Consider the following 27,556-nt stretch of genomic DNA (forward strand, 5'->3'; position numbering starts at 1 on the left):
ACTAAAACAAAAGACCTCATTAAAAAACTGCGTGTAAAGAAATATTTGTCAAGAGCTGGATGTTTACAAATATTGTTAAGGTTTAATTAGGAAATATTATGAAGTTGTTAAATATTATTCATTAAATATTTAAATCATAATCGCACTCAAAAAATAAAATGAAATATAGGAATCACATAGTAAATAGATACTATAAGAATAGGTAGGTTATATAACAATATAAAATACGAAACAATATTTAAAAATCAAAATGTCTTTTTAAACGTAACTTTAAAGTCAAAGTTATTACTAGAGAGGAATTAATTAGCGATGTTTTGAATTACGATTTTTATACACATTTTGAAGGAAAAATGGATAAACTGGCTTTTATTACTTTTATAATTTATTTGCTTGCCCAGCCTACAAATTTGCAACTTCTTATAAATGTCAAGAACCAGGTAAAAATAAAGTATTAGCGAGTGCATTTTCCAGTATACATTTTCTTACGAAGAGCGAGAATTGAAAGAGTTTTACGTTCCAGGGTGGCGACGTTATTCAGGAGAATATAACAGCGAATGTGTCGGAGGATACTATCACCCTGGAGTTCTTGCGGCTTGACGGGGTCCACGTTTCGCAACTCGTAGACTTTACTAACGTAAGTACCATGAGTACGAACATATTAGTAGTGATTTCTGAAAAGTTTTTGAGTTTAATTATATACAGAAACTCTTTATTAACAATCTATCTATAGGTATAATTTGTTTAATACAGAAATTGTAAAACATGGTGTGCGTCAAGCTAGCGGCCTCAAAAAAAAAATGGGCACGAAAAAATAATTTGACCATACCAAAAAATAGTACTCTTATTGAAAAAAATAGTACCTGTTGTAAAAAAATTAGTACCATCACGGTTCTGGATTTACAGCCATGTTTTATTGCACTTGCTAGCTTGACGGTGAGCGAAATTTGGCGAGAGTTAACGACAAGGTCTTTCGCTTTGATTTAAACGCCAAAAAATAGTACCGAAATAGTACTCACCCCCTGCAAAATACCGAAATGAGTACTTCAACGGTTCCAAAGTTATAAAGGCAGTTCTTTGATCCCGCTGGCTTGACGTTTTGAAAATACCTATTATCTGGGGAACGCTTGCATACTTCAGTATGTAACTAATGTCAATAAACTCGTATGAAATAGTACTTCCTACCATCATAATTTTGATCCGATTCTCTTTGTAGAAATATGTTACAAAATCATCATAACCTATGCCATACATTTGTTGTAGATACAGTCACGTAGACAATTACATAACCTCACAATCTATTCGTAAGTATTGCCATCGCCAGTATTGCCATTTTGGAGGTCTACCCTACCATTTCTTTGCACTTCAGAGTGTTGCTATTACAAAAAATTGCTATTGCATACACCCATATGCAATAATTTTAATAGAAAATGGCTGCATGGGTCTAGTTCTTATTGAAAACAATCTGTGATTTTAATACATCATAATACATTTTTAATCTGCTGGTTTATTTTATAATTTATACCTTCATGTTCAATTTGTTACGGATCGAAGTGTTTGTTAATAAACAATTTGCAGTATTTGTAGAATAACTCAAAGAGTTTCAACAATGATATTACTTTCATCTGACAACATTCTTCTTGAGCATGTGTAATAATTTTGTTCGCGACTGTACCTGTCTTGATAAATGTATGACATAGGTTATATACCTTTTTGACATATTTCTACAAAGAGAATCAGGTCCAAATTATGATGGTAGGGAGTACTATTTCATACGAGTTTATTGACATTAGTTACAAACTGAAGTATGCAAGCGTTCCCCAGATAATAGGTATTTTCAAAACGTCAAGCCAGCGGGATCAAAGAACTGCCTTTATAACTTTGGAACCGTTGAAGTACTCATTTCGGTATTTTGCAGGGGGTGAGTACTATTTCGGTACTATTTTTTGGCGTTTAAATCAAAGCGAAAGACCTTGTCGTTAACTCTCGCCAAATTTCGCTCACCGTCAAGCTAGCAAGTGCAATAAAACATGGCTATAAATCCAGAACCGTGATGGTACTAATTTTTTTACAACAGGTACTATTTTTTTCAATAAGAGTACTATTTTTTGGTATGGTCAAATTATTTTTTCGTGCCCATTTTTTTTTTGAGGCCGCTAGCTTGACGCACACAAAACATGTTGTATAATACTTGTAGGAAGTAGAGGCTATGCGGATAGTGATTCCGGGCGAAGAGGAGCTGGGCCAGACTGGCCACCAGACCGTCTGCTTCCTCACACATGCTGCTCAGGCTGACTTCATTGCCCCTGATGCCATGGCTAAACTAAGACAGGTACTTAACAGAAATCTATTGTTATAGACTACATACTGTTTTATGTTCCCAACTTAGTCACTTGCTTATCTACATGACCTACATTTACACAACATGCACCTCCTGACTACTCAGTTCTGGTACTATTGTTAATTTTACTATACTTAATTTATATGATGGTAATAGGACAGAAATCCTGGAAGCCATGTGACATCAATTATCTCATAGATAATAAAGTTGAATTCAATGCAGACCCTGTGCTGGGATTCTGGTGCTTTAGAGACTGAACTGGAATTTAAACCTGTGAGACTCTAGTCTCACACATGTGACTTATATTCTAATGTAAGCCACATGTTCTCCAAACAGAGAACTTAGACACAGAATCTTAAAGCATTTTTGATTTTATAGGTAAATACTGCGTCCGATTGTTTTAGAATTCAAATATATAATTAAACAAAATTCATCTGTAAACTTATAACTTATAGTTAAATGCTATTTGCATAGGTGAAAATTATAATCTGCTTTGAATTTGTTAGAAATGAAAAATAATATTATGATTTTTGCTGCTTAGAGTTTTTTAGTAGATTATGAACTTATGATGATTATGGTATGTATAAATATTTATAGAAAAACCCAGGCACGGTACGTGTAGCGGAGGAAGATAAGGGGTGGCGGCAGACGACGGCGACGGCGTGGGCGGGCCGCGCGGCGCGCCTGCTGTCCGCCGCCGCTGCGCGACACTGCGCCGCCGCGCGCGATCGCGTCTACCTGCGCGCCGCGGACCTCGCGCGCTGGGCGCCGCGACCTGGTACTCGCTTTGTTATATCTCCAGTCTAGATCTACCATGCTCCTGTTAAGTTTAAATTTACGTCTTTAGAACTAAATGGCGCAGGTGATCAGAACAAAAGATGCCTATCATGTATGCCATTATTCTTTGTCTTGAGACATATTTAGGTTATTACTTTAAAATATTGGTAATTTAATCATATCATTTATTGCGTTCCACATGGTGGGAGGTTGGTAATATAAGGGAGGTACCACAAATGGACCCGGGCACAGCAATTTAAAGGAGAGTTACAGCAAATTTTTTAGGCTTAAACATAATAAATAAGAACAAGTATACATAATTTAGACATAAAACTAAAGTAAACAACTAATCATTAAAAAACTCCTGCAGTGTATAGTCTATTAGATACTGTTTTAAACTTTTTTTTAATTTATTTATTTATCCATTATCCATCCAGTTTGAAAAGATTGACATTTTGCACAAAAACCTATTCTGATTGTAATTTCATTTAATTGAAGGTATGGAGCAGTCATCATACTCCTCAGCTGTGACTCCATTTCCTCCTCATGCACTAGCTTCCGACAATGTCGACGGCTCGCCTGCAATCGGCGCGTGCGTCGCAGAAGCCGACACTACCAAGGAATGCCTGTGTCATATTGAGGTATTTGCTAGTAATTTTCTATTCTACCTGTATATTGAATTATTACATTTAAATTTACTTTTATGTTCATCATATTATATAAAACTTTTTTTAATAATAGAACAATGTTTGTGCAGGTATGTGTAAATTGGTATCCTTGTGGTCTGAAGTACTGTAAGGGCAAGCCGCAGGGTGGGCTGAGCTACCGCTGCGGCATCAAGACATGTCACCGCTGCTACCGCTACCACTACTACGTGCGGCGCCGCGACGCCTGCCTCAGCTACACATGACGCCGCGCCCCGCCGTCACTCGCGCACCTCACGCTGCGCTCTCCGTGCCAAACTGACCATCTAGTCGCTTTAATTCTAGCTTACCTGTACTTTCACAAAGACTAATTATTTTACCTTGTGACAATACTGTGTATCTCTCGTGTACATATTTTGCTAAGTGTATTTTATTGTAAGTGAAGTAAAATAAATTTTGTAAGCTGTCATTTATGTTTCTTTTATTTTATTTACATTTTTAATCTAACACTATGGCTATTTTTATACAATTCAGTGACATCCAGGGAAAGGCTCGTGTCGGTTCTTACGGAGAACGAACTGAATTTTCCTCTCCATATCCTCGTTATAAATTGCCTTGCATTTTTCATGGTTGATCCTCCTTCTAGTCTGCAAAGAGACAACCAACGTAACGTAAGCTGACTTAAAACTTAACAACTAGAAAATAGTGCTAATTACCTGGAAAGGCTTTTCATAATATCTTGTGAGGCGATATTGCTCCAGTATGCCTTCTTTGCCGAGGATTCTGTTTACCAGGCGACAGGCGTCGTCGACGTTGTTATTTTTAACGAACACTGTCCGTGCTATGAAGGACGGGTGCCTGTTGGCAAGTAGGCGCACCGTCAAATGCATCGCAACGTGAAAATAAACGGCAAAACTACGAAATTATGGAAATCTAAGTTTATTTTTTGAAGGCGAAGAGGTTATGTTTAGTGTCGTCAATATGACATTTACTTTGACGTTTGTGCTAATAGTGTTGCCTTAACTAATTACCGTTTTCTACCATTATAATCCCAATCTTATTTCATAAAAAATAAACAGCAATATCCGGTAGCTATACGCGCGAGATTTCAAATGAAATCCTTCAAATTGGACACGTCTGTTGACACATTCACTCTGAACCAGAGATTTGTTTACTTATATTTTTAACAGCTTATTTGTATTTCAGTATGAATCAGCTACAAGGAAAAATGGGAAATGAGAGTGATGTGAAATCTCTGATGACGCTGTCGTCGAAGTCGGACGGGTCGGTGGGGCGGGCGCAGCGCTGGATGAACCCGCCGCTGCACGAGCGTTGCACCATGCAAGATATGGACAAGCTGAGGCTGGCCTTCAAGGAGAGCTTCCGCGGAAAGCTGTTCCCGGATGAGTTCCGCTGCCTGCTGCGTGACCTGCTGAACGTCGAGTATGATGACGATGAGTTCAATATTCTGTTCTTGAAGGTAAAATAATAACTTGAAGCATAATGATTGAGTTCCTAGTATGTTGTTAAAGAAAGTATAAGTACCTGCACTCTAGATTTTTCTCGAGACGCGAATGATCTTGACTTCACATGCTCACGCGTATCGAGGTCTATAAATATATAAAAGAAGTGAAATTGGTTTTTAAAAAAAGAACGCAAAGTAATCTAAAATAATAATAATATGAAAAAATAATTAACAGACTCTGGCAAACAACTATGAAATCCTATGACACGTCCGTCTTGTTGAAGTGCCAGCCGCCAAGTGAGTGGCCGCCCGGTGTCGTGCTCGCCACCTGACATCCCCACCCCTTCGTCTTGGGGTAGGGGAACTTCGAAGAATATATTGTTTATTTTTAACGTCTCGCGACCCCTCGCCCGTCCACAGTGCCCAGTCACCAGAAGAAATAGCCCCACATACACCAAAAATGTATGTTTCCTCAGATCAACACAAACCGCGACGGCGAGATCGAGTGGGACGAGCTGGTGTCGCACCTGCTGCTGGGCTACTTCGCCAACGACCCGGAGAACCAGCGAGAGACGCTGGAGCCGCCTATCATCGGCCTGCCGCGCGTCATCCGCTCCATGCACCGGCATCCCATCTCCAGGATTTGCTTCTGTCCCGATGTTGACAAGGTCACTTTGCTGGTCAATAGGTTAAACTTGTTTAGGGTTGGATTATTATAAATCATAAACAGTTACTCCCCGCTGGTATTCGTTTTCTACTTTTCACCTAGTGGAGGGGCGATGTATAAACCACCACAACGCTGTACTGCTTACTGCAGAGTTTTCAAATGTTCCAGCATACTTCTTTCCATCACTAAACTTGTTAGGTATTAAAAACCTACCTACCATTGTACTATAGTAAGGGGAGTTTAACACAAGTGTTTGTAATGTGTCCAGAATCGTACTACGGACCCGATGCAGGGCTCGTACATTACGGCGAGCCGCGACGGTATGATCAACTGGTGGTCGCTCAACATGACGCTGCTGCGCACCGCATACTCCGCCAGCCGTTAGTCGCCTTCCCATCAATCAAACCGTCTAAACAAGAACTCGGCAATCTGTCGTCTATTATCTTAAAATAACAACAACAACATAATCAGGGTTGATCAACATCCATCGCAAGATGAATTAGGTACCCACACCTTACCGAGATTTCTGTTAGGCCAAAATATAACCGTCTATAATGGTTGAGCTGTGTTAGTGGATAAATTAATAACTCATTGGTGCAAGTCCGATAACGGGGTTTGAACCGGCCCTCCCTGACGGACTATTCTCTTATCGGTTGGATTTCACATTATGCTTACCCCGGACATGTCGTAAAAACCGACTGAGAGATTCCCTTATAACATGATGTATTAATATTATATATTTGTCATATCCATCTTAGGACTTCGTATCAAAAGTGACTGCATAGTAGTTTTTTGAATACTTGTGGATCTGCCCACCACGTAAAGGATTACATGCGTTTGTTTATGTATGTATGATAGTATCTTCCTTCATATGCGTGATGCAGCTCACCTGAAGGTGCGCACGACGTGGGTGACGGACATGGTGTGCATGCCGGACGTGAACATCATTGTCACGTCCTCCACGGAGCGTGACCTGCGCTTCTACGATTGTACCGCCAAGACTTTCACACTCAAGATCATCATTTCCAGCTGGGAATATATGGCTAGTCTTCTTTTCATCTCTTTTGTGTGTTGAGAGGTCAGTCACGGACTTCATCAACCCTGGTGTCAGAGCCGCTAAAGGTCCCTGACATGGCTCATGTACTCATTATAAATAGCAATAGCAGCTATTTAACAATGTTGACAATGTGCATTTACTTTTATACGGACAAATGATAGATTAATTGCTTCAATGCGGCGTCTTTAGCCCCCCTGGATGGCAAAATACTGGGTTGATAAGACATGCCCTAAAAAAGGAGAAGTCTTTGACATGGTTCACATTACGATACTTAATTTACGTAAATATTAGTAGCCAGGGGTAATGGAAGTCTTGTTATATTCCCTCGTCGTCTAGATCTGCACGATGTACTACAAGTTCCACAAGGACGAGGAGGAGAAGTGTATCCTTATCTGCGGCGACGTGGGCGGCAACGTGCGTGTGCTGTTGTTCTCGCCCGTGATGCGCGGCCCCTTCCAGAACCAGGCGGCGCGCGCGCTCATACAGCTGCGACACGTCGACCTGCAGAAACGAGTGAGTATGGTATTAAGGTGGATAGAAGTCGTACTACTGATTTCTGACTTCGTTTCACTAACGATTGCTATCGTACCGTTGCGTGCGTGATATCGAAGTTGTTTTGTATGTTAGTTATCCTTCCTTTATCAATATTATTCTTCTGCTAGTTTCTTCAGACTCAAAGCGATGTTCTTCATTGCCCCAGAATAATGGTGTTATTCCTTTCATAATTCCCGAGAAACATGGCAATTCTTCAGTGAACAAAATAACACGTAAACACGTCATTCTTTCTTTTATAAACATTAAAGAAAGTTAACGAATATTTGGCACCGCTTTCAATATTGGGGTTGGGAGTGGTTATTTGGATTCTTTCGGGAAGTTAGGTAAGTACTTGCGCGTCTGTCGTTATCACGGGAGTTGGGAAGTTGCAAGTAGGTAAAATGTGGTGTGTTGCAGCCGCGTATGCTGCCACAAATGACTCTGGTGGAGTTCCCGCGCGTGCATAACGAGTGGGTGCGGCAGGTGTCATTCTACTCGTCGCTGCACTGCGTCGTGTCCTGCGCCACCTGCTATGACTCGCTGCTCATGTGCGACATCGCCGGCTCCAAAACGCACAACATGTTCCGCATCGAGAAGGTTGCATTTTCTTTCTTTTAAAGTTAAATAAACATTGTAGTAACACAAGTAACAAGTAGGCAATACAAAAGACGTCCTCAATACATGATTGTGAACGGTAACAAATGAAGTAAATAGGCATTAAGCACTTCTTACTGAAGTACCCATAGACTTATGTTCTCTAAGTCAGAGATATAAGTAGAACCGAAATTATTGGAGTATTGCGAAAGAGCCACCTAAAAATTGGACGGTTACTTTCAGAATAGTTTGGTAAGTACATTAGCACCTAGTAATTTTAATTCATAAGTTTGATTTGCTTCCACCGTGCAGGGCGTTCAATGCTTCGCGTTCGAGGAAGAAGCTCACGTCCTGGTGACAGGCGGGCCGGACTGCAACGTGCGCGTGTGGAACCCCTTCGTGCCGGCCAAGGCCAACGTGGTGCTGGTGGGCCACCACGCCGGTATCATCGCGCTCGTGCTGCAGAACAACGGACAGACCATCTACTCGCTGTCCAGGGATCGGGTCATTAAAGTGTGGGATGTTCAAGGACAGGTTTGTCAGCAGGTTCGTACCAATCACGATCTTTTGATTTTGGTAGAGCTGCTTCCTAAGCTGCGTTTATCTATTTCTTGAGCTTTTCCTAAGGGACATAAAGGACACAGGGACGTTTTTAGAGCTGTCAAATTAAAATAGAATAAAGATTTGTCCGCAAGAAACTACGAACGCATATAGCTAAATATAGGGATAAAATGAGTAAAATGAGAACCGCAAGTTACCAGAAGCCGACTGCAGCTATTTTTGATTTTGAAGCCGTTAGATTGATTTGATGAGCCTATAGCCTCCACTTCTGCCTTAGTCGACTCCAGATAACGAAACTCTACTGAGCGCGCAGCGTGTTCCATGTGTTTTTTTTTTATACCCAGTCTAGAAGACTTTCAGCAGACTCTCAGACAGCAACTTTTACAAAATCCCATTCCACCATCCAAACAGACGTACATCGACATCCCTCCGCAAGTGGGCGAGCGCACGCCGATCTCCGCCGTGTACAACCCGGCGACGCGAGAGTTCATCATGGGCGCTATCAAGATCGCCATCATTACACTCAGCGAGCAACTCAACCCGGCGCACACTGACGGCTTCACGCACACGCGCGCCGTGTCCAAGATTCTCTACAACCCGCTCTTCAAGGTCGTTGTTACCTGTGGTATGGACAGCATCATCTGCAACTGGGATCCGAGGACAGGTGAGAGGATGTTGTTTATGTAAATTAGATTGTTATGTTTTATGTTTATTTTTTTAAAGAACGTCTAGGGCCCTGTGCCGAGGTTTTTCTTGCAGCTTCTTTTCCCCGGCTATACAGGTTGTGAGAAGCTGCAGTAGTTTTAGGCGGATGAGACGTTCGTTATGTAAAATTGACGATTCAAAGTGTAACTATGTTACCTACTGAATAAAGATATTTTTGAATTTGAATTTGAATTGAATTGATTGGTAATTAGATGCTTATTATTAAACGGTTATGCCAAAACCGATAGGTAGGTTCATTTCGCTAAAGAAAATGAAGGAGTTACAGCGAAAGCAGGAGTGCGGAGTTAGTGCTCATAACGGGGCTGTATTCATATGTCAATTCCTCAAGTGCTCCGTAGTGGATACTTATTATCTGTCTGTTGAGCAGGTCGCCGCAACGTGATGATCCGAGACGCGCACACGCGCGTTCTGCACGGCGAGCTGATCCCGGTGGAGATCACGGCCGCCTGCTTCGATCCCGGCTACCAGCTGTTGCTCACCGGCGCGCGCAACGGCACGCTCAAGGTAAAAGGAACATACGTAACCTTCATAGATAATAAAGTTACAAAAATATACAACTGTAGGGTGTCTATTTTAGCGGAATCAGTGTGAACGGAACCGATTTAAGGCGTTTCAATTACGTATGTAGGTGCATTCTGTTGAGAGCTGTCACAGCAACAGATTTGCCGATTTGAACGGCAGCTCTTTTATCATCAATAGGTACAAACTGCAAATCCTGACATTTCGTCTGCTCCGGTACCAAAATAATTATTAAATATAAATAACATAAGCTGTTGGCGTACCTCTCTCCCAAGCTATGTTCTTGGCAGGTGTGGAACTTCAACAACGGCGTGTGCCTGCGCAACATGAACGTGGAGCACATGGCTGAGGTGACCAACGTGTTTTGGGTCGAGGGCAGGTGCGTCCACTTTACATACTTTCCGTTGAGGAAGTTAACAAAATTATGATCTTTATCATTATGGAAACAATTAGCTGATCTACCTACTTTAGCATCTTTTATCGTTTCTAGTAGATCAATGTTTTTTTTTTATTTCAAAGAAGGTTGCTGAACGTCACCTTTTTGTTACTTGTGTTATACTTTCTGGTATCCGTGCTATTGTCATCCATTATCTTGATTTGCAGCTTTGTAGATATGTCTAGAGCGGCATTAATAAGGCCGGTCGCACTTTGGACTCGTTTTCGTACGGGGAACGCAGGAAAACGAGTCTAATATGCGACTGGCGTGGTACGTGGCTGGCGTTTATATTTGTCTGGTGTACTGTAGAATCTTCTCAATCGGCTGGAACCGTCATGTAACGGAGTTCGAGGACAGCGGCACGGCGGCCACGGGCAAGGCGTGGGAGACGCGGCACACGGACGACGTGCTCGCCGCCGCCGCGCGCCCGCCGCTCTCGCTCGCCACCTCCTCCTACAACTCTGAACTAATCTTCTGGAAGCTCGAGACTGGGCAGCCTTACAGGTCATATACAATTTAATACTTGAAATTTTGGAATACGTTTTGTGTGTTTTGTTTCTGTACATTTAGTAAATGCAGGAGAATTATTAGATGCATATTTATATGGACCTCTTTCCTGTCTACTTTCATCCTGAATAGCTGTTTACTGTAATGTATGGCCCCCTTGCAGGCGGTTCTCATGCACAGACCCGATGTTGCGCATAAAGATGGTGTACACGAAGCGCGAGCAGCGACAGGGCACGGCGGCGCGCGGCGGCAAGCACGGCGCCAAGCAGGCCGCCGCCAGCGAACTGCGGCGCCCCTCCGCCATACGGCGGCCCAGGTCTTACAACTTCTTCATACTAAATCATACCCCGTTTCTTGTCTTGATGGATTCCTTGGCTCTTCGTTCAAACGTAGATCAATTCCAGCATACTAATATATTGCTAGTTACTATAGTTAATATATCCATAACATATTATACGTATGGTTGAAATTATCACGTTTTGGCATAACTCGGCTAGCATAAATATGCCTGGCAGTACCACATTCTTCATTCAAGTGCTAAGCGTAATGGTTAAGTTCTCCATGATCACCTATTATGCTATGACATCGGTCGCGTGTGTACGTGGGCAGCTGCATGCAGCAGTCGCAGCGCGAGGGCGTGATCGACACGACGTCTGCGGTGGAGAAGGCGCGCGCGCGGCGCGTGTCCACCGTGTCCATGCCCACGCGCATCATGAACATGCGCCAGCTCGCCGTGCACGCCATGATCTTCCTCGAGACGCGTGTCTTCTCCATGCACGTCGGTAACCAGCTGCTTCATTGTTTTAATATTGCTTAATTTAGATTCAATATTACGATTTTCGAGATATTTTTCTTATACTCTAATGAATATGGTTGATGGGGTTTGTAATCCAGGTGGATTGTGAGGTCACAACTCACACGATAGAAGAATGAATATAATCAATGTAACCCTGTAGCTGTAACGCGTGAAATAAACCAATTCACACATTCCAGCGTAAAACTTGCTATGGCTATTATAGCCGTAAATCGGTCATAATTTTATTTGAAGCCTGCATATCTCGTGTGACGCGATATTTAAGCTCATAGAAATGGTTTATCGTACCTAATACGCGGGCAGCATGTTACGGAACGGGGAAGTAAATGATAATTTGAAACATTTCACATATCAAACATCTACCGGTCGTTTGCCCCAGCATCGTTGATGTTGGCGTTGGAGAACGGTCAGATCCAGGCGTGGTCGGACCACCCAGCGGGCGGGCTGAAGGGCTCCTTCCAGGGCATCCACACTGCCGGCGACTACGTCTCGGCCTTCGCCACCGACGTCGAAAACGATTACCTCTTCACCGGTACCACCATGGGCTACATTAAAGTCTGGCTCATGACCAACTACTTGAAGAACGAGCAGGTAGGTCATCCTGTAATGTTACTTTTAGTAAAAAAGTTAAGAGTGAATTCAACGCTTGGTGGCCTTGCTTCTTGGTAGAGTGTATGAATATTGACCGGCGGTGTTGTAGGTGCACGTGTGCATGCCGAAGCTCCGCCTGGAGTTCCCGTTCCTGTGGCACGACCGCGTGGAGGGTCGCGCCAAGCGCTCGGTGCGCGACCAGCCGCTGCCGCTGCTGCTCAACTCGTACCGCGCGCATATGCGCTGCATCACCACCATGGCTTACATCGACGAACAGAAACTTGTGCTCAGGTAACTATTTATTATCTCGTTAGAGATAATGTCTCGCATCTATGGAACTTGCCTTGACATCTTGATAAATGGTGCAACCAAACTGCGTTAGATGAAGTGAAATGAATTGCTGATAGCCTACGGTACCAGTCTTGAGTTGAGGGACTCTTGAGCTCCAAAGATAAGTTTCCATAAATAGTGATTCAGTCGTAGTTCATAATAATAATTATTTTTTGTGAGGGAGATTTTCTGAGCCCTATTCGCTTAACCATCAATTTCAATCAGGTATAACGTCATAACTTACCTCACCTGGCTATAAAATCTCCATTCTGACACTTGAAGTGTGGTTGGTGTTCCAGCGGCAGCTCGGACTACTCGGTGCGGCTGTGGCGGCTGACGGGCGAGTACCTGCAGACGCTGGGCGGCATCGTGCCGTGGTCGCTCGACGTGGCACGCTTCCCGCCCGACGTGCGCAAGGTCGCCTCCTTCACCACGTTCAAGGTACAACATCAACATTACCTTTGTTTTTGTCTGCTGGCTAGTTCACGCGCTGTAGGAAACCCGAGGCAGCATATTCGTATAATCGTGAAAGGGCCCAATAAGGGCGTCCAACATAGAGATGTTAGTGCAGTGGTGCTACATAAAATATTAGTAAGTCAGGAGGACGCTTCTTACACCTGAAATGCTATAGAACAAGTCATTCAATCAGTTTTGGTCAAACCTGCCTGTCAGCTTGATTGATGACTGTGCGTGTCGCAGGTGTGGCGTCGCGGGCAGGTGTCCCGCTACGTGCCGGGCCAGATGGAGGTGGACAAGCTGCGAGACATCACGGAGCACGAGCTGCGCACCAAGACGTACGGCAAGCCGGCGCCCGAGCCGCTGCTGGGCCACTACTTCCACCTGCCCAGTCGCCCCGAGCACCAGGACACCATAAAACTCGACGACTCGCTGCCTACTGTTAGTATATGGCCGCACTTTTATCCCGTTTTCGCACGAATTCGCAGCAACAAACCCAACCTTCAAAGCAAATGCGAATCATCATACAAATTCATATCCAAAGTAAGACCTACCTACTCCTATCAAGTCGTACTAAAAGCCGACGCCAGACTACTGTAACTTTCACCCTTCTTACTCGGTTAAAGAAGAACAGGCCCTTAAGTCGTAAGGCCACCTCTCGCTGATACTTGTCCCGACGTCCCCCAGATCCCCCTGTACGCGCACCTGCGCATGGCGTCGACGCAGCCGGTGCGGCGGCCGCCCACGCCCGAGCTGGTGCGCGAGACGCGGCTCAAGAAGGAGCACGCCAAGAAGGCGCACTTCGAGCGCCCGCAGTCCTCCACCACGCACCAGACGCATCGACCCAACTAATTCTCGTGCCACGGTTCGGAAGGACTACGGCAGGGGGCCTGGCCAACTTGCAAGCGTTTCGATTTCGCAACCTGCTAGCGTATAACATACTCGCGTAAATTGAGACGTCGATTAGGACGTACTGCAAACTACCCAATCTACATATAGAAACGTTTGCAACTTTTCTAAGCCGAGTTGCTATGTTTCTAAGCGTTTCTTCTTCCGTCTCAACTGGCTCACTGCATTCATAGTAGGTACTCATTTTTATTCAGCTCAAACTGTCCGACAGCTTGTCCAAAGCTTGTAAGGGCCTAGTAGCGTCACCTATCTATACAGTATTATTTTATTTATTATCCGTCTTGCTCGAGATCTTTGCCTTACAAAACCAGTCTCACAGCTATGGAAATGGGCACAGATTGTTCTTGGCTTTATGTTATCATCTTCCAACCTTTACGATGGCTTAATAGTATTTTATGCAACAGTTGTATAAGAAGGGTCAAAAAATGCGAGTGGCGTGAGTTGCGATGTGAGCCTTGGCGAACATCGCAATAAGAGACGCCACGAGCATTTTTTGACCTAGTTATACAACGTTGCATACAATACTTTTTCTACGACGACGTCATTTTTCCTTTTTATTTTATACTTTTTAGTGTTTTGAAACGAAACACAAAAGTTTTCCAATTTATTTTCCAACGCGGGGGGGGGGGGGTTTCAATGGCGGCAAATGTATACTTTTTTTTTATAGTATATCTATGGCACCAAACAAAGTAAAGGTGCCAGTTTCCAGGTCAAAAAAAAAAAAAACAACAACAATGCTTTTTTGGCGACATTATAGTACAGTTACACTTTGTAAACAATGTTTTTATAGGCCATAGAGCGTACACTTTTTCAAAGAGTTTAATTATGTATGTACTTATATTAGACTTTTTGGTTATTTAAATGCCAGATTAAAGTAGAGGAGTAGAAAAAATTACTAACAGCATTATTCCATGTTTGTACAAGTGTTGCCAGTTATTTGTACTCTTGTTTATTCATATTATGCATGCTGTGGTCCAATGAAATGTAAAAAAGCATGCACTAATAAAATATGCTTGAATTATGTTTTCATTCTTTGCATGTTTTTTAGAAATTTTCTTTTAGTTGTTTAGATAGTTTTTATGTTGTATTCATATTATGAAAGTGCTATGTTGTAAGTATATTTTAATGATATTTTAACTCAAATAAAAATAAACTTTAATTACAGCTAATACAGTTTACTTTAGCAACCAATTAAACAAGGTATATTCTACGATAATTTTATTTATTAATAAAAGATATCCTAGGAATGGGTATTATTGCAATGTTGTACAATTAATATTTCCGTATCACTCTCGTTTGGAAAAGAAACGGTTTCAAAGTGCACTTGAAAGAGAAATTACACTTATTGTAGCATCTGAACACGCGTCTAAACTTTCTACTGACTATATTATGTTTCTCTTACAGTATATCGCTCGTAATAGCATTACAGGCGTTTGTTTAGAAGTCTCTAGACACAGGATGGCTAAAATACGGTTATATTGTGCTTGTAACAGAAAACGCTTCATGTCGAAGGTATTTCTAAAAGCCCGAACTAAGTTATCACGACTGTTATTAATACACATCAGTTTCAGCTTACTTTGATACGAAACTTTGCGGTGTAGTGTTGAGAGAACAAGTTGTTTCATGGTAGAAACCATAGCAAGGAACACCGTTAGTTTCGTATTAAGAATAGCACGGCTATGCGTGCTATAAGAAGTAACCGCGTCTTCCTAGGAGACGTCATTTTCTGATAGTTGTTTGTTAGGAGATGGTTCACCCTGTTAATGTCACAAGATGATAGCCGAGCAGTGCTGGCGTCAGAGGCGGCGTCAGCAGCGGGCACCAGCTCGTGCCTACGTGTGTCTATGTGTTGGGCTCGCGCTTGGTGCCGCTGAGCACGATGTATGGCGAGTGTGTCTCCCGCTGCTTCTCCTGCAACATCTGCAGTGTCCCCAGCGGCGTGTCCGTTGAACTCATCTTCTTCATTAGCTGAAATACAACAATTCCATGAACACCCTGTTGAATTATTTTTGTATTAGCACTGGCTGATTAGTCGTGTTTGAGGATGAAATAGCACGGATATTCGAGCGCTGACACCACCAATGGCGTCACTTGATTTGCCAGTAACGGACAACTCTTCAATACTTATGCAGGTACTACTGGAATAACATTCGTTCGTTGTATTTTCATAAAAAAAAAACTTATTAGAATAAAGATGATTATGATATGGTGTTTTGTTCTAATTATTTAAAATTTGCTCTACAATACAATACACAATTCTTTATTGCACAAAAGGAACATGTACACAGGAATATCATTTCAACAAACGTACAAAGGGCGGCTCTGCCACAATATTGTTAAAAAATTAATCCTATAAAATCAGCAGTGGATAGATGCTGGTTTAGGGTTGAACCACATCTGGTAACGCGGAACCCCACTCTGCCGCGTCGTCCATTCTACCACTACGCACTATCTCGCTCTAGCAAATGACGGTTGTGAGTGACAGAAAAGGACAGAAGCACAGTGATATGGTGTGGCCAGATGTAGTTCAACCTACTGTAAGCGTAGCGTGTGCTCACCCCTTCCTGCACGGCCTTCTTGATGCGCTTCTCCTGCTTGTTCTTGCCGGGGCCCTTGCCGTGGAACTTGTGCGAGAGGTAGCGGAAGGCCTCCTTGGGGCAGAGCGGGCGGCCGTCGTCGTCCACGTACTCCAGCTTGATGTTGGGCCGGAACGACGCCTTCTCGCGGAACTCCACCAGCGGGCCCGAGTGCCCGCCGCGCTCGCGCCGCCCGTACTTGTCGTCCTCGCTGGGGACACGCGCGGCATTAGTACGTTGCACGCATAGTTTATACACCGACGGTTGATTGGGAACGAGATACTTGCAATATCAACGCTATTTACATAGTTATAAGCGTAAGATTTTAGGTAGAATTTACTTACTAATAAGGCAAAGGAAATAAAAGTATTCTTACTGAGCAGCGAAGAGCGATTTTGCCATGGATGTACGTCTGACTAGCAATATAAAGGAATATAATATGCTGAGCTTGAGCGTATGTTAAGAATTATCCTTGAATTAAATTACACTTGCTCTGTGGTGACCTTTCTCACAGTGTATTGGGGTAAAGTTGCCAGTAGGAGGCCATAATATAAAAAGGAGTTCGACGTTTGAATATTTATGACGTCATAACTCTTTATTTCATAAAAAATCTAAAAACACATTCTTCTGTTTTGGAGAGTAAATCAAGCTTGTCACTGTCTCTCACAAAAGCGTTACTTGTTTCGACATCCCACGAATAGCACTGTGGGGAAGATCGCTCAGGTTGTAGTCGGGTCGGGTGGGTGTTAGCATTACGTTTTGCTTGTACTTAAACTTGAGCCACGCTATGACGGCCGTTTTGACATAATAACAAAGGACAGCAATTTGTTCCATCAACATAAATGAATACAAGACTTGATGAGCGGAACAAACGTGAAAACGGCGTTCATGTCGCGACGCTAGGTGAGACAGCGAGTTACCCGGCGGCGGTCTTGTCCTCGATGGAGTAGTGCCGCGCGGTGAGCAGGTGGTTGAGCACGTGGCGCGGCGCGGGCGCGGCGCCGGCCTTCTCCAGGTAGCCCTTGCTGAGCGCCAGCTGCAGCGCGCCCGCCACGCCCGCGCCCAGCGCCGGCTCCGCCTCCAGCCCCACGCTGCTGCCTGCGGCACGCGCACGATACCATTTACGTACAAATGACTGCCACTAAGTCATGGCCTATTATTCCTTCGGATCGAAAATAAGAGCAGTCTCTCGTTTAAAAATGTAACGTGTGCTCGAACAAGGTGCATATATTATACATAGTATATATATCAGTGATTTCGTAGCTCTTGGGACCCACGTCTAAAAAATGAAACCGTTACCAATATGAACAGAAGACTTTTTCAAAAGTTTGTTACCGCCCGTTGGACGGTCGGTAGATGTGTCGTGGTACAGGCGTGGCCCACTCCTCGCTAGCTAGCGACCCCTACACGCTACAATACATACCGGCGGTGAGATCCGGCGGCTTCTCACTGCCCACATCGACGCGGCTCCACGCGCCAGCGTTACTCTCACTCTCAGGCTCCTCTGTCTCCATTTCTTGCTCGAAATCCTGAATAAACACACATTAAAAATAAATTGAAATCTGCAAGCAAGATATTTTGCCTATTTTGATACTTTAACTAAGAACACAAAACAATAGATAAATAAATTAAGAGGAGAGTCTTCTATGTTGAACCGGAAATTAACAAAAACATTAGAACACGTTCTGTTTTTTGTCTTTCCCGGCATATCGTGAAAATCTTACAAGGGATTGTTGTTGTGAGGCCGTATAACTTGTGCCTGTGTCCGCCGCAAGGCGTGTCGATGTGTACGTACAAGTATCTCTGCGTGGTGGTGCCTGTTCCCGGCCAGCCCGTAGGTGGGGATGTCCCCCAGCGTGCGGCAGAACTCGGCCGTGGCGTCCAGCACCATGCCGTCGCCCGTGTCGGGCTCCTCCGCGGCGCCCGGCTCCTCTTTCACGCGCTCCAGGATGTCTTCCACCTGAAGCGACAGTTTATGATAGATGATATGTAACCAGAGACGATTTGTAAACGTCATTCATTGCTTCTTTGATATTATACACTATGGCAAGCGCTAAGACAAAATTTAAAACAACCGGGGCAGAGGATGCCCAATCGGGCGCGAACCTCGGCTCCGGGCGCTGAATGCGAGGCTTATATTTGAAAGAATTAATCGACTCTTGCAGGCCGATAGCGATAAGCGCTGAATAAAAGAAATCGGTATCGGGGTCCTGAAGTGTGCGTTGTTGCAAACTGGTTGGCCGCCTTCTACTGCTAGAGTAATCGGGTCGGTATATAACGAGTTCGGTTACCCAGACGTTACCTTGGGCACGTGCGCGGCGCGCTCGGCCTGCCGCAGGCGCCTGGCGCGGGCCAGCGCCGCCTGCAGCTCGCTGTCGGGCTCCACCTCCTCCTCGTCCACAGCCAGCGGCGCCGCCAGCGAGCTCGGCTTCACGTCTGCCGAACGCAATTAACATTACTCGTGTTTCTTATAAGTACACACCACACAATTATTCTTACTATCCTGACAATTCCCTTCTTCCACTGTCATCGAAAACACAGTCAATCATTCGTCCCTTTTTTTTTCAATGGATAAGAATATGCTAGGTATAACTACTGACATCCTATAAACAAATAGACTCACATTCGCTAAAGACTTTTCTATAAAAGCGTCTGAACCGTTTTGTACAAACGCATACATTAAGTCGAGTAGATAGTATAAGTTCGTTCCTTTACATTAAGATGTTCTGGCTGTTCAAATAAAGTGCAACATCGCTTGTACAGTGTCGTTACACGCCGGCGCTTGTGACAAGTTGCGCCGCGGACCCTTTTTTTATAGAGATTGGTTGTCTATTTCTTATGAGAGGTGTATGGGTACAACTTAAAATAAAATTAGATGGTGTGTACAGGAATCAGCACCATTGTTCATAAAACATTAAAACAGGGTTGTTAACTTCAGCTTCTAAAATACAGACTTTATACTTTTTAGCCGCTCAGTTACAGACGTAAAGCTTCTTAATAAACGAAAGTAAACATGTTTCAACGAGAACATTGTAACAATCCTCAATATAGCTTAATCCTAATCATTATTCAAGTGAAGTTCTGAGCAATAGTTATCCGAAGTTGTCTCACTCCCCTAACTTGCAAGATCGTATTTCCTTCGACAAGAATAGTTTTCTGACAGATTGTTAAAAGTTATCTCTGTTTCATAATAGATTCCTACGTCTGTCGTCGTATGTTGTCTGGTCCCATTGTAATAGGCTAGTTTCCAACTAGTCAAATCAGTTACTTTTTACTAAACGTCAAAACACGAAATTACTATGGAATTCGAATCAAAAAGCAACCTGTGACGTCACATAAAAACGTGACAAAATGTCGGACTTATTATTACGTTTTCCTTATTTAAAATTCATAAATAAGTAAAATAGAAAAAGGAAAACTCAGGTGTAATATAGTATGTTTATAATACCTGTGTCGTCAGTGAGCAGCGGGCCAGTGCCCGCGTCGTAGTCGTCCACGTCGATAGGCTCCTCTTTGGCTTTCTTACGCATTTTACCCTGTTGACGGAGAACACACAATTCTATTTTTATGCCACATTATATACCATGAGGAATTACAAAACCCCTTTAAATTGACATTAATTTTAAATCGGCTAGTGCGACGGACGGCTGACCGCGGTGACCGTTAGGATGGCCTGTCACTACCATTATTTTACATCGAAGTAATTACTAAAAGTTAGTACTCAGCTACTTCAGCTCCAAAACTACGTATATGAAGGTACCAGTTAGTTACAACTCTATAAATGTGCGCAGTTTGTTCTCACTGCATAGGTGACCAGCGATCCTGATGCTAGAATGGCGCGTCACCTAAAAAAGTAATTATTTTCTTTAAATCTAGGGTACCAACTGGTAGCAGCTGAGCACTAACTTTTAATAATTACTTCGATGTAAAATAAGGGTAGTGACAGGCCATCCTGACGGTCACCGACCGCGGTCCGACAACAGTTATGTGACCAATGTGACGTCATCGCGCTGCGGTTTTCAGTAGTTATAATAGACGGCCCTAGTATCGAAAGGCTCTTTGCTCTAATTATCACTGGAATTGTGTGTTTGGTTATGCTAAAATAATGTGAACAGGGGCGACATTGAAACGGTTAAAACTCTTTGTTGTAATGTATAATAAGAACACCAATGTTTTTATATTGACTTATGTATGTACTTTTGTCTTAGCAAAAACTGTCACTACGAAATATACGTATTTACCACTATGACCTATATTTTTACTGCTATAACAAGTGAAACAATTCATCTAAAAAAACACTATTGCTTTTTGACACTTGTCGGCATTGCGCAGTTACTTTTATATGTGCAAATGTCGAATTGCGCATATAAAAGTGCGCAATGTCAAAATGCCATATTGGTTTAGAGCCACTGTACCTTCTTCTTGGGCTTCTTGAACTTGGTCTCGATCTCGCGCTCGTCGAGGTACTCGGAGGCGACGCGCAGCTCCGGCATGCGCAGCGACTCTAGCCGCTTGTCGGGCCCGCCCTGGAGGCGCTCTTGTCTCTGGGAACACAATTACCATTCAATTGGCTCGTGTACTAGATTCAAGATAAATTATGAAAATCTGACTAAATAAAGACAGATGTAAAACTAACGAAAAGCATTTTCATTTTTCTATTTAACTTGTTTATGAATTTGAATCAAGAAAAACGTAATAATAAGTCCGACATTTTATCACGTTTTTCTATGACGTCACTACTTAGTTTATATAGCAAATGTACATTGTTACTGGCAATAAATTTATTTTATTCTTATTCTTCTGTGTGCTTTTTCATACAAATTCCATAGTAATTTCGTGTTTTGACGTTTAGTAAAAAGTAACTGATTTGCCTAGTTGGAAACAAGCTTAGTCTTTTTCTTTTCATATTAACAATTTAAATGTTAACATTTCAAATATTTTACATAGAAAATACCTAAAGATACCTTAAGATAAAAGCCAAGTAAGCGCCTTTTTGAAAAATAAAGTTTTTAAACGTAAGCTTTTTCACAAAAACCTAGCAATAGACAAGCTAATTTTAATCTAGGTTAAAATATGTGATCCCAATTTTTACCTGAACTAATTGTCAAATCACTTCAGAACATGATTTACGCGGTGTTCACAATAAGGTGTTAATGCAGCAGTGGCTCACCATGATATCGCGGAACCTCTGGGCATCGAGGGCGTCGTCGTCTCCGATGAGGAAGCCGCGGCTCTTGTCGTCCGTGCCGCGGCGCAGCTCGTCGTCGTACTTGGCCAGCACGGGCCTGCGCATGCCCAGCGCCGCCGCCTCCAGCTCCGCCTCGTCGTCGTACGCCTGGTAGCCGGCGCGCGCCTTCTTGCGCTCCTCTAAGTTCTGACGCAACGAAAGAGGCAAAAATTAAATTAAAATTAAAAAAAAATCCCGACCAGCAAAAAGTACGCTAACAGCAGACCAGCTCAGTGGTTCTAGAAGACATTAGTGTTTCAAATGTCAGATCCCACATATGCTTGCAAGCAAACTGAGCGTGTAACATTCCTATCACACCTAACAAACGACCTGATGACCTTGAAGACCTGAACCGATTTCCACCAAACATAGCTAAGAACACTCTCGACTGATATACCTTTCAATAAAAAAAACAGCATTAAAATCAGATCATCCGTTTGGGAGCTACGATGCCACAGACAGACACATACACATTTACACACACACACACACTATCGTGTGGGTTGTGAAGTAGATTACCAACCTCATCAACAGAATATAATAATAATAAAGATGCACACAATAAATAGGAAAATTGCATACGAGACAAAAGAAACAAGTTTTCTTGCAATCAACAGGAAATTTACTAAAACCTTTTTTGTTGTTCACCGTAGTAAATTAACTAAGATCTAAGAAACTATAAGATTTTTAATAGTGTTATTTACGCATCTACGTCATTCGCCATGTTCTCAGTGAGGTTTGGCATTATGGTTAAATGCAGCTTTGATCTTAATACAATAGCGTACTCAACATTTTAGACAGATAGTTAAATCATTTATTTGGTCTACGGTCACACATGCATACACTACTAATCAACAACAATAGAAAACGGTTACGAGTACTAATATGTATACACTCGGAAATCATGTCACATTAAATTTAAAGCTCATGTGAAACTTACTTTATGTAAAAAAGCGTTTCTTTAGTTATTATGCCTACATTGATTTAAAAGATGTGTTGCTGTTGCAGTTTCTTGTCATATCTTCTCCTCGGCTATAACACCTTCGAAATGACGTAGATTCAAAAATGTTACATTGACGTTCAACAAGTTTATCTATGATAATTACGTTGAATAAATGATTCTGATACCTTCTTATACTTCTCGTCGTCGACGATGTTCACGTTGACGAGTACATCCTCGTCGTCCTCGGCCAGCACCGGCTTGTCAGCCAGCGTCAGGATCGTCTCGCGTTCGTCCGCGATCTGTACAACAGAATATTGCACTCAATATCTGTTACAACGACAAATATTGCGACAAATGCTGGTGTCACCCCACACCACCCCACCGCTATAGCGCAAAGGGCCTCTCTCCCTTTCCTCCGCTCTGGATTAGTGCAAAACGAAAACAAGTTTAATTGTAACTGTATAGGACTCGACAGCTCACTGAACATTGATCTCGACTTAAAGAGCATATGAAGGCGCTTTGACTTCTCTCAAACAGAGAAGCTGCATAAAATGGGATTGGGTAGTTTCCTAGGTCAAAGATAAAGTATGACATTGTGATTATTAAATAAAGGCAGATCTACAAAAAAACAAAAAAGGTTTTTCTATTAACTTATTAATGATTTTGAATAAAGAAAAATGTAATAATAAGTGCGAGATTTGCCACTTTTTTATAACGTCACAGGTTGATTTTTCATAAAAATAGTAATTTCGTGTTTTGTAAAAATTAACTAAACTACCCTATTAGATACATTTTACTTCTGTGTGAGGAAACTTACTAACTTTTTGAGCAATACCTGAATCACTCGTAATAATTAAGAAATTTCGTATACTTGAGAAAATTGGGGGGAATGCTATCGCGCCCCGCTAATGAGCGTATTCTGCGCCCAGCAGAGTCTATACAGAAACTGCGCAGCGGCACAAATTATATCGAGGGTTTCGACCACTAGACGCAGCGAACGCTATCTACATGGACAGACGTCCGACTATTAGTCAAAGGCTTCGATATCCTTCCGGAATATCGTGAGGTAAGAGCATGTAAGGACGTGTACGCACGGCGTGGATGTCGTGCGCGACGCGCAGCCCGCGCAGCGCGGCGGCGTCGTAGCGGCGCGGGCGGCCCCCTTCGTCCAGCAGCGCCGACACGCCGAACACCGCGTCCATCTCGTCCAGCAAGGCCGCCTGCAACATACACGGAACCTCACTTACTATGATTCCATCTATATTGTTATTTAACCGCCAGGGGCCCTTTATTCGCGTAACGACTATGAATAAAACAATTTACACATAAATACAACTATAAAGACCATTGTCGGGCGGAAGAATGGCAGTCTATCTTTTAACGATTTTTTATACGATTATTACTGTTAATACAATAACAAAAAAAAATGTGTATGAGGTTGTGTGTAAGTATTTTGTATTGTGTTGTAAACATCTACTTTCATGATGTATGATCGTAATAGTTACCCTCTTGGCAGCTTCTTGTTTTTGCTTCTGAATTTCCCGAGACTTCTGCACCCAGGCCGACGCGTCCTCATCGTCTGATCCTTCGCCGAGAGTTGTAATTTGTAACCTGCGAAAGTGTATTTCCTATGAAAAGTCAAGTAACAAATGACATAAAATGTGATTAACACGGAAAAGACTCCACCAAAAATCGTATGTAATGAATGTGTCTCGGATATGTGATTTTTTGTGAACAAAAAGCGGCTGCTTTCCTTCCCGGCCTCGCCATAAAAACTGACAGAGGGATTGTGTCCTTGCTAACATGACGATGTTAACACGATCAGCTAACCATTTGTCCCTCTAAAGTTGATCATATCCGTCTAATAACTTGATATCAAAACTGCTACACTATACTACCAAGTCTAATGGAATAAATGTGGTTTTTATTTGTATTTTTATATTTTTTCCTAGCTGATATGGATGTAAAATTGACTGCAATAAAGGAGGGTTATTTTGTGTATGAGTGTGTAGTGAATAAAATGCAAAATACTTCTGTTCAATCTTCCTCTTCTCTTTGCGCTGCTCGAGCCGCTCGCGGATCTTTTCGGACTTCTTCTGCTGCGCGATGTTCGCCGCCGGCTTGTGGTAGAACTCGCCGAGGTCGTCCTTTATCTTGCCGTCCTCTACATCACAATGTATTTACGTATTAATTACTTGTTTTGAAAATTGTTTAATTAAACTAATATTACTTGGCTTGCAGAGAAAAAATGATAAAAAGATTAGAATGATAACAAACCATCTCCATTGCAGATTTTAGTTTTAAAATTATTTAATCTTTTTGTATCAAAATATTCTAGTGACTTCATTTAAAACATTCACTTGTGTTGCTTACCAGCAGGTGGCTCGTTGACTTCAAGCGGCTTCAGGCCCAATTTAGCGCGCAGGCGGTTGGTCTCCTCGATGGAGAGGCTCTCCTGCGCCCCGCCGCCGGCCGCGTTCTCCGGGGACTTATCCCGCGCTCGCTCCTGTGGCTTTTCGCGCTCATGAACCCGCTCCCGCTCATGTGCCCGCTCCCGCTCTCGCTCCCGCGGGCGCTCGCGCTCCACCTCGCGCTCACGGTCGCGTGTACGCTCGCGCTCGACATCGCGCTCATAGCTGACAAATTACAAGTTTTTAGATATAACAATTCCTGTACAAAAAGTTCTTAAGGGTTCTTAAAGGTTCATAATCTCAACATCAATTTATGTGTTCAGACATCGATTAGACAATTTGAAAAATAATGGACACAGATTAGTAGCTGAGAATGTGGTTTCATGCATCCAACATAAATGAAGCATAGGTCTTCCCTTACCTGTGTCCCTCCCCATCCTCCCTGTGTGCGCGCAGGCGGCGATCCCGCTCCCGTTCACGTTCTTTCTCCCGCTCTGGCTCAGAGCTGGAGCTGCTGCGCTCCACTACTCTCTCTACACCATTGTCTGTCTTCTGTAGATGAGAATCCACGGGTACCTCCTCAACTGCAACAACCAATATTTACACACTTTTACTGCTGGAAAAAACTTGCAATAAATTTCTATAGACTACTTTTTATTGACACTATGAATTTTGTTACGTATTTTGAAAATAAACAATTAATTATTTCATTTTAGTCTTAGTATTTTTAAACTTGAAATAATAATTAAATGTGATGATGATCTCCGACCGATTTTGGCCACAGAGATCACTTCGAATCAACAGAAGCGGTCAGGTAAGCAGGATATATTAGGACGTTCGCGCAAAACGCAGGCGCACACACTCGTCTTACCCCTCCTTGCTTCAGTGGAACGGAAAACCGATACAACTGAAGGAGAGGTCAGATGATGTGTCTGGCCGATGATAACTATTTGCCCTCTACCATTGCCCTAGGCCATCCACCTTGCCTTGCCGAGTCGCCGAGTCAGCCAAGCCCTTTTGCATATCTGCATTGGGTTGCCTTTCTCACCAAAACAGACCTGAATTAAATGTATTTACTACATGGTGGCAGAGGCAGATGGCACTTGCAGGTAGTATGTTAACACATATTGTTGTAGCTCGATAAAAATGTGGGCCGAATTACTTCAGACGTAAATCTTGTTTGGTTTTGTTTTATTTGGGTAAACAATGTTTACAATTGTTACAAATTACAATGGATATCTTTTACTGTTCTATGCCAAGGGGAATGTTTCTTTTTTATTACTAGTTAGTAAATTTGACATTCTCTAATTAAATTTTGTGTTTTATGCAAGAGTGCACAACAAAGCTTTAATGTATTGCTTTGTGTGTGTTTTATATACACTTACAATTTAAGTTCTAATTAACATTGTACAGATGCAGTTAATTTCACAGCTGAATAGCTACTAAATAGTGATGAAATAAGAGAATAGTTATCCTCTCTTTGTTTCCACAATAATTATAATTATTATGCAACAATATTATTAGCCAAATTATAACATTCACATGTTAGCTATTCAGAAATTTTAAGATTGTATATAATTTGTTTTTTTATTTTATCTAAAATTTCTCTCAAGTGCATTCATAAACGTTTCAGATTATTTTAATAACACCTGCACTTGGGTATGTTGTGTTTCACACTGGTTCTGTAGTCTCACTATACAATACCCACCTCGCCGCTGCGGCCGGGACGCGGTGGCCCGGCTGGCATGCCACCGAGTCTGAAATAACGAGCAGAAAATGCCATTATTACGTCAACGGATAAATACGCTGTCTCCAATTATGATCTCTAGAACAACAATATTAGTCATAGCAGTTTCGCTATTACACTGTACCACGTTCTAGCTCAAATCGCAGTAATATAAACTAGAACGAAGGAGAGATCATCATCAGAGGCTGGCGTCTTACATCTAGATAATAATAAAGGGCTACTAACCGTCTGGAGAGCGGTCCTTCTTACGATCCTTGTGTTTCTTGTGCCTTTTCCTCTCACGTTCCTCGTTGTCTAAAGGCGAGCGGGACCTACTCCTGTGCTTCTTCTTTTTAGATTCTTTCTTATGCTTTTTTGAACCCATTGTCAAATCAAAATAAGGTGTCTCTCAAAATGTATTTTTGCAAACAAATCGTATCAATCAATATTACGTTTTATTTTCATAACACGTTGTACCACCATTTTGTTTTCTTGTCACTTTATTTATTTTACTAATCTCATGTTGATAGCAATGGCTTCACTCCATTCAGCCATGTTTGAAGTAAGTACAAATGATTCGAAAGTCATGCTCGTGATCACGCACTACGAAATGCTGTATTTCTTTACAAAATTTCTTAAAAATGCATTCTCAAACAGATAAATATTGATTTAAGCTAGCACGCGAGGTCCGATAACCCATTAATTCAAAAGTTCTTATCTAGCAAAAAAATAGCTTACCTTAGCACTG

General features: G+C 42.4%; 4 protein-coding genes across 5 annotated transcripts; 2 read left to right on the forward strand and 2 right to left on the reverse strand.

Moving 5' to 3' along the window:
• The first annotated feature begins 253 nt into the window (after positions 1–253).
• On the forward strand, positions 254–4,228 carry LOC126368223 (out at first protein). Its single transcript, XM_050012127.1, has 6 exons — positions 254–437; positions 521–634; positions 2,195–2,329; positions 2,936–3,116; positions 3,614–3,756; positions 3,873–4,228. Exons 1-6 carry the CDS (start codon positions 351–353, stop codon positions 4,023–4,025), a joined length of 813 nt encoding a protein of 270 aa, XP_049868084.1. The 5' UTR covers positions 254–350; the 3' UTR covers positions 4,026–4,228.
• On the reverse strand, positions 4,224–4,769 carry LOC126368235 (28S ribosomal protein S21, mitochondrial). Its single transcript, XM_050012141.1, has 2 exons — positions 4,476–4,769; positions 4,224–4,406 (listed from the first exon to the last, which is right to left on the reverse strand). Exons 1-2 carry the CDS (start codon positions 4,647–4,649, stop codon positions 4,290–4,292), a joined length of 291 nt encoding a protein of 96 aa, XP_049868098.1. The 5' UTR covers positions 4,650–4,769; the 3' UTR covers positions 4,224–4,289.
• Positions 4,770–4,987: 218 nt separating this feature from the next.
• Positions 4,988–14,161, forward strand: LOC126368161 (WD repeat-containing protein on Y chromosome-like). Its single transcript, XM_050012047.1, has 18 exons — positions 4,988–5,239; positions 5,701–5,892; positions 6,160–6,271; positions 6,776–6,933; positions 7,285–7,461; positions 7,900–8,079; positions 8,389–8,622; positions 9,049–9,301; positions 9,731–9,867; positions 10,173–10,261; positions 10,628–10,822; positions 10,989–11,124; positions 11,445–11,607; positions 12,019–12,230; positions 12,340–12,521; positions 12,860–13,001; positions 13,260–13,457; positions 13,704–14,161. The coding sequence occupies exons 1-18, from the start codon at positions 4,988–4,990 to the stop codon at positions 13,866–13,868; spliced, it is 3,177 nt and encodes a 1,058-aa protein (XP_049868004.1). The 3' UTR covers positions 13,869–14,161.
• A 967-nt stretch (positions 14,162–15,128) lies between these two features.
• Positions 15,129–27,297, reverse strand: LOC126368165 (U4/U6.U5 tri-snRNP-associated protein 1). Of its 2 annotated transcripts, XM_050012052.1 has the most exons (17): positions 27,055–27,297; positions 25,504–25,666; positions 25,045–25,307; positions 24,703–24,835; positions 24,177–24,282; positions 23,766–23,891; positions 22,857–22,970; positions 21,672–21,875; positions 20,917–21,045; positions 19,950–20,037; positions 18,804–18,937; positions 18,297–18,461; positions 17,925–18,030; positions 17,572–17,599; positions 17,422–17,493; positions 16,484–16,712; positions 15,129–15,893 (listed from the first exon to the last, which is right to left on the reverse strand). In XM_050012052.1, exons 1-17 carry the CDS (start codon positions 27,191–27,193, stop codon positions 15,768–15,770), a joined length of 2,325 nt encoding a protein of 774 aa, XP_049868009.1. In that variant the 5' UTR covers positions 27,194–27,297; the 3' UTR covers positions 15,129–15,767. The 2 variants fall into 2 exon arrangements, with proteins under 2 accessions (XP_049868009.1, XP_049868008.1); XM_050012051.1 differs by having other exon boundaries at positions 17,422–17,599.
• Positions 27,298–27,556: the final 259 nt, after the last annotated feature.

Source organism: Pectinophora gossypiella, chromosome 7 (genome assembly GCF_024362695.1).
Source record: "Pectinophora gossypiella chromosome 7, ilPecGoss1.1, whole genome shotgun sequence".
NCBI lineage: Eukaryota > Metazoa > Arthropoda > Insecta > Lepidoptera > Gelechiidae > Pectinophora > Pectinophora gossypiella.